This window comes from Lathyrus oleraceus, chromosome 7 (genome assembly GCF_024323335.1).
Source record: "Lathyrus oleraceus cultivar Zhongwan6 chromosome 7, CAAS_Psat_ZW6_1.0, whole genome shotgun sequence".
NCBI lineage: Eukaryota > Viridiplantae > Streptophyta > Magnoliopsida > Fabales > Fabaceae > Lathyrus > Lathyrus oleraceus.
The window spans coordinates 467,197,560-467,203,760 of record NC_066585.1 but is presented as its reverse complement, the minus strand read 5'-3'; the positions used below and the strand labels follow the sequence as shown (position 1 = coordinate 467,203,760).

At 31.4% G+C, this 6,201-nt stretch overlaps 1 protein-coding gene across 1 annotated transcript; it reads left to right on the top strand.

Annotated features, from left to right (window-relative positions):
- The first annotated feature begins 1,364 nt into the window (after positions 1 to 1,364).
- On the top strand, positions 1,365 to 2,755 carry LOC127106836 (extensin-2). The gene has a single exon (XM_051044139.1). The coding sequence runs from the start codon at positions 1,424 to 1,426 to the stop codon at positions 2,633 to 2,635; it is 1,212 nt and encodes a 403-aa protein (XP_050900096.1). The 5' UTR covers positions 1,365 to 1,423; the 3' UTR covers positions 2,636 to 2,755.
- The last annotated feature ends 3,446 nt before the right edge of the window (positions 2,756 to 6,201 follow it).

Genomic DNA, 6,201 nt, shown 5'->3' with positions numbered 1-6,201 from the left:
AATATGTACATAAAATGACAGTAGTTACTAGAATTAGAAAAATAATATTTTACTGAGTCAGAAAAACAATTCTTATAAAAGTAACACGTTATGTATGAATGTAGATCGACTAAGGCAGACAGTGACAATATATATACCAGGTCAATTGAGTTTTTATTATGATTTTTACCCAGCCTATTTGTATTTGGTGGAGGTATCATTTTTTAAGTTTTTTCATATATATATATATATATATATATATATATATATATATATATATATATATATATATATATATATATATATATATATATATATATATATATATATATATATATATATATATATATATATATATATATATATATATATATATATATATATATATATATATATATATATATATATATATATATATATATATAGAAAATAAACAAATAAATGTATAAAAAAATTACAACCTTACTTCAGGAAAATTGATTCACAAGGTATACAAATTGATAATTTTGAGAAAATAGTTTATTTTAAAAAATAGGTTTAACATGTTTTTTTAAATAACAAAAAAAATTAATCAACGGTGAAAATTATGAAAATATAAAGAATAAAATAGCTTTGATATAATTAAACCATATTTACGGTAGAAACTCTATCATGAAATATTCTTTATGATGATAAAACTTTGTATATATTAAAAAAAATTTAACAGATGCTTAGATTTATTTATACGTGAAATAATATCATTTAAATGTTTAATTAATTTTTAAAAATGTAGAAGTTATAAATTTCTATGTTTATTTTATTAGGAATAAAATAATTTTCATATTTTTATTGTTTAAGGTAATTGGTGAGTATACATAATTTTGATAAAGGTGGGAATAAATTTTAAATAATTATCTATTAATATGATTCTATAAATAATTTTAAAAATACCACATACATTTTATAAAAACATACCCATAATCAAGATTCTCATTTATAGTTTTCAAAATTTTATTTTTGAGAATAAATTTTTAATCCATGAAAATAAATGGCCCATTAAACTTAGTTTTAGACTCAAATAATTGGCCAAGTTGTAGTCAGTCGATTTCCCTTATAGAGGCAATATTGTTTACATTTCCTTTTCTATAAATATTTTATTAAATTATCAAAAAAAAAATTTAAAATGTTTGATTAATTCTAACAGGTAGAGGGGAGTACCATGACTTTGTAAACTTCAATTTGAAATATAAAATGGAAATAAAAAGCTAGGGTGCATCACCTATGAAAGCAAAATATTTAATAAAAATGTTGAGCCACTTTGTCAATAGGCATTAAAAAGTCTAAGATATGGAAGGCCATAGCACTATATAAAGAGTTACAATTCATATTCTTTAGGCAATCATAAACAACAACTCTTCTAAATAGAAAAAAAAAAGATATACAAGGCTGCTTACTAAGAGAGAACATGGGAAGTTCAATCGGGGCGAGGCAATGGCCTCGACTCATATATGCAGTAGCACTTTGCATAATTGCTTTAAGTACTTTTGTTATTGCTGATGATGATAAGCCTTATTACGGAGGCCAATTTCCATATAACAACTATCCCCAACCACCCAACACTTACAAGCCACCTCCATATAACAACTATCAATCTCCACCCCCATATCCTTACAAATTTCCTCCATATAATTATCAATCTCCTCCTCCTTATGACAATAAATTTCCTCCATATTACTATAAAGCTCCACCGTCTCCTTATGTTGACAAATTTCCTCCGTATTACTATAAATCTCCACCTATATCATCTCCATCACCACCACCTCCATATGTCGACAAATTTCCACCATATTATTACAAATCTCCTCCTCCACCATCTCCATCACCACCACCTCCATATGTTTACAACTCACCTCCTCCTCCATATATCTACAAATCTCCACCTCCACCACCATATGTCTATAATAGTCCACCACCACCACCATATGTGTACAAGTCACCACCTCCTCCACCTTATGTATACCCATCCCCTCCATATGTTTACAAGTCTCCACCCCCTCCTTCACCTTCTCCTCCACCACCATATATCTATAAATCACCTCCACCTCCATCCCCTTCACCTCCTCCTCCATATGTCTACAAGTCACCACCTCCACCATCTCCGTCACCACCACCTCCATATGTTTATGAGTCTCCACCTCCACCATATGTCTACAAGTCTCCACCACCACCTCCATACGTTTATAAGTCACCTCCGCCACCTTCACCTTCACCACCTCCTCCATACTACTATAAATCTCCACCTCCGCCATCCCCTTCACCTCCTCCGCCTTATGTCTATAAGTCACCACCACCACCATCGCCTTCACCACCTCCTCCATATGTCTACAAGTCACCACCACCTCCATCTCCTTCACCACCTCCTCCATACGTCTATAAGTCTCCACCCCCACCATCTCCTTCACCACCACCACCATATATCTATGAGTCTCCACCTCCACCATATGTCTACAAATCCCCACCTCCACCTCCCTATGTTTATAACTCTCCTCCAAAACCTTACATTTATTCATCACCACCTTCATATTATCCTTCACCAACTCCTTACATTTATAAATCTCCACCTACACCATATAATCCATATTTATATAGTTCACCACCTCCTCCCCCATTGTATTAAGCTTCATATGTGTTTTTGATTTTCTTCAATAATTTTACTCTGATAAATGTTGTGTGGTTTGTAATAAAGTCTTCATTGTAATAAAAACCTAAATTCTAATAAAAGATATATTTTGATCTCTATGGTGTATAATTATGTATTAGTATTAATTCAAAAGTTTGAATTATTTATTTATTTGTCGAATTTTATTTAACAACGAGAGTTACTCCTTCCTTATTCACTCTAAAAAAGAAAGGCGTCATTTATAATACAAATTGTGAAGAATTATTTTCACAACAATTGGAAATTGATTGGAGAGTGCGGTAGAATTTAGTAAGAAATAAGCACAAGTTTGAACTATTGTGTGAAATATGAATTTGAAAATGTCCAATATGTCCTACAAGAGGTACACGATTTTTTTAAATTGGAAACAACACACCGCACACAACCATTGCTTGTTTTGTTTTCGTTAGTCCGACCGATTCAGTTAGATTCAGTCGGACTTGAACTTTGGTGACACATTAATTTTTTGTATTTGGATCTAAAAAAATAATTTAACATTAATTTTTCAAAAAATGGGTTTTTCTCATTCATTTTATTAATTATGCACATGTTTTCTATGCATATGATGAAACCTTGAATCACTTCAGTTGAGTGAAGTCATAACTACACGTTCTACTCCCACAAATCCAAGTTTTTTGAAACTGATTTATCTGATCATGGTAAGGGATGGCCAAATTCTCTCCCCCATATTCTCTTATTTTTCGGTTTCAACCTTCGACTATAAATAAAGGTTTTCATATTTCATTATTTTCACTACAGATTTCTATGAAACTGAAATCTCTCCCTTCTCTCTCTGCTCTGTTATATTTAAATAAGTTTCTTGTCTTCATCTTATATTTTGAGTAGTCGCAGTGTGTCATATATGATTGGTATTCATACCAAATTCAAGTGGTCTTCTTACCATAGAGAATGTAATTCTAAATCAATTATTTATAGTGCATTAGTAACTATAACTGTTTGAACGATACTGCTTTATCCTAGATATGTCGTAGTTGATCATCTGTCTTACATAATTTTTGATCCAATAATTTCTTGAGTGAAATAAAAAGTGATTCTAAATAAATAAAAAAACAATTTAAACATATTTTTGACCACCACAACAATTTTAAGATGTTTTCAACTATGATGGCTCTTGAAAAAAAATATCAGCACTTATGTTGTATCTGACAAACTATTTAAGTTTCAGGAACTCATTTCAAACATTGCCAACAGAAAAGAAAAACTTTCCTAACCACAAAAAAGATTTCCAATCTTTTGATCGATGAAATTCACGCTTCTTCAGGATCAAATGAATAAACCAACGGTAAAAAAATTGGTGGATTTTGATGCAATAAACAATACAACGCCTGATGCTTTCGAAACTACTACAAAAATTAAAGAGAAGGAATTAAAACTTCGGAAATAATAAGTCTTATGGAAAGAGAATGAATATCTGTAAAAATCATATTCTTAATGGACTACCAGAAGCAAATGCGATTCTTGGAATTAATATCACTAAGTGTAAAAAAGGAAATATTTAGATCAATCTCACAATGTGAAAAATATCTTAAAGAAGTATAACCACTTTGACTGTAAACCTACTTACACACTTAATGATCCAAGTGTAAAACTATTTACGAACAATGACTAAAGTGTTAGAAGAAGTGAGTATTCGGTCATCATTGGCATTCTTAAATATGCCACTGATTGTACTAGACCCGACATTCCATATGTTGTGGGATTATTGTGCATGTTTATTAGTAGATTGAGTAATAAGCATTGACAAGCTATTGATAGAGTCATGTGATATCTTAAAAGGACCATGAATCTCGATTTACATTATTAGAGATTTCCTATTGTACTTGACGGATATAATAATGAAGATTTGAACAACCTATTATATGATTCCAAAGTAATTAGTGGTTATATATTCAATATAGTTAGAGGAGTTGTATCTTTGAAATCAAAGAAATTGACTATATAGGCTCATTCCATGATGGAGTCTGAAATGATATCATTAGTGGATGCTAGTAAAGAAGCGAGTTGTTTAAGATGTTTTCTAGCTGAGATCCTTTTTTTGAGAAAAATTATTCTAGTTGTGTTGATCCAATGCGATAGTGTAAGACCCCAATTTTTGCCCTAAGATCCCTCATGCAATTTCATCATAAGCATTAGCATTGGGATCATACCTTGCATCCTCCTTACCCCTTTTTCATTGGGTTTGTTTTGGGGAAAGATCACCAAGTAATTTGTGATTATATCATACTTTTATTATATCATTTCACTAACCAAAATACCAAAAATATGTCTTTGCATCTATCTAACTCTTTTGTAGGTAGGGCATGATCTCATTGATTCATTGATCACATCTAGGGTTGGAAACCCTCATGAACAAAGAGCACAACGAAGAATTGATTCAAGAAATGGTTATAAGCATCATATATGGGTACCAATGTTCTCTATATGTTATATTGATAAAGTTTTCTTCAAGTGTTTGAGGTTGATTTTCCTTGGAAACCCTAGTTTGAGTAGGTATCTTGAGTAACTTCTCCAACAAGCTATCTCACCAATTGATCAAATTTCTCAAGGGACACTTCAAAATTCATCATCTTATGCATATATGATCTACCATGAGCCTAGAAAGTCAAGAGAATTGGAAGTTAGCAAGTTGGTTGATGGTGGTTGGCCAGATGGATTCATCTAATCAAAACTGGGTCTCCCTAGACCTTATCTCCTAAAATTTTCACCATATTAAAATGATTCCAAGATAAAACTTACTCTAAATGACATTATAAACAACTTTAATGTTGATACCTAGAGTTAGTTTTGCTTGGAAAATCATTTTCTATGTTGAAACATTATAGGTCATTTTGTCTAAACCCTAATTTGAAAGTCAACTTCCCAAGGCCATAACTTACTAAATTTTTATGAGATGAAAGATTTCCAAGTTGCACAATCAAATTCAATATGTCTAATTCAACTTTTATGTTTGGAGTGGGAGCCAATTCAACTTTTTTGAGCATGTGATATGAGGCTACATTATAGGTCACTTTTGACCTATACCATTGATCAAGTGATTTTTCCAAACTTAAAAAATGCACAACTCTATCATTTAAAATCCAAATGACATGAAATTGGTTACCATTTTGAAGGTATTTGAGAGAGATACAACTTTGATAAATACACTTTTCTCATTTAAAGCTCCCATAAAAAGTTAAGCAAGGTGGAATATTGAGACATATGGCTTGACACTTAGAAATTTTTTGATATGTCAAATTTTTCCAAACTTCCACCTCCAAATTCTATAAGTTCCAAGCTCCAAATGAAAAAGTGTTCAACATAAAACTTGTTCCTCTTGATCTCACCTTTCTAAAGAGCTCAAGTTCATTCGTTTTGGATGAGAAATGCATAGGCTGCGCATGGCTTTAACAGGCTGATATCATTTGGCATGGATCCAACTTCAAACAACAATGCACATGTACCTTGCTATCCAATCCATCTTCAAAGCATCTGAACTTCAAAATTGGACTTTCAGCTATCATTCC

Bases quoted from the DNA above. Each gene is read 5' to 3' on its own strand.
- LOC127106836 (XM_051044139.1), top strand. From the start codon at position 1,424: ATGGGAAGTTCAATCGGGGCGAGGCAATGGCCTCGACTCATATATGCA.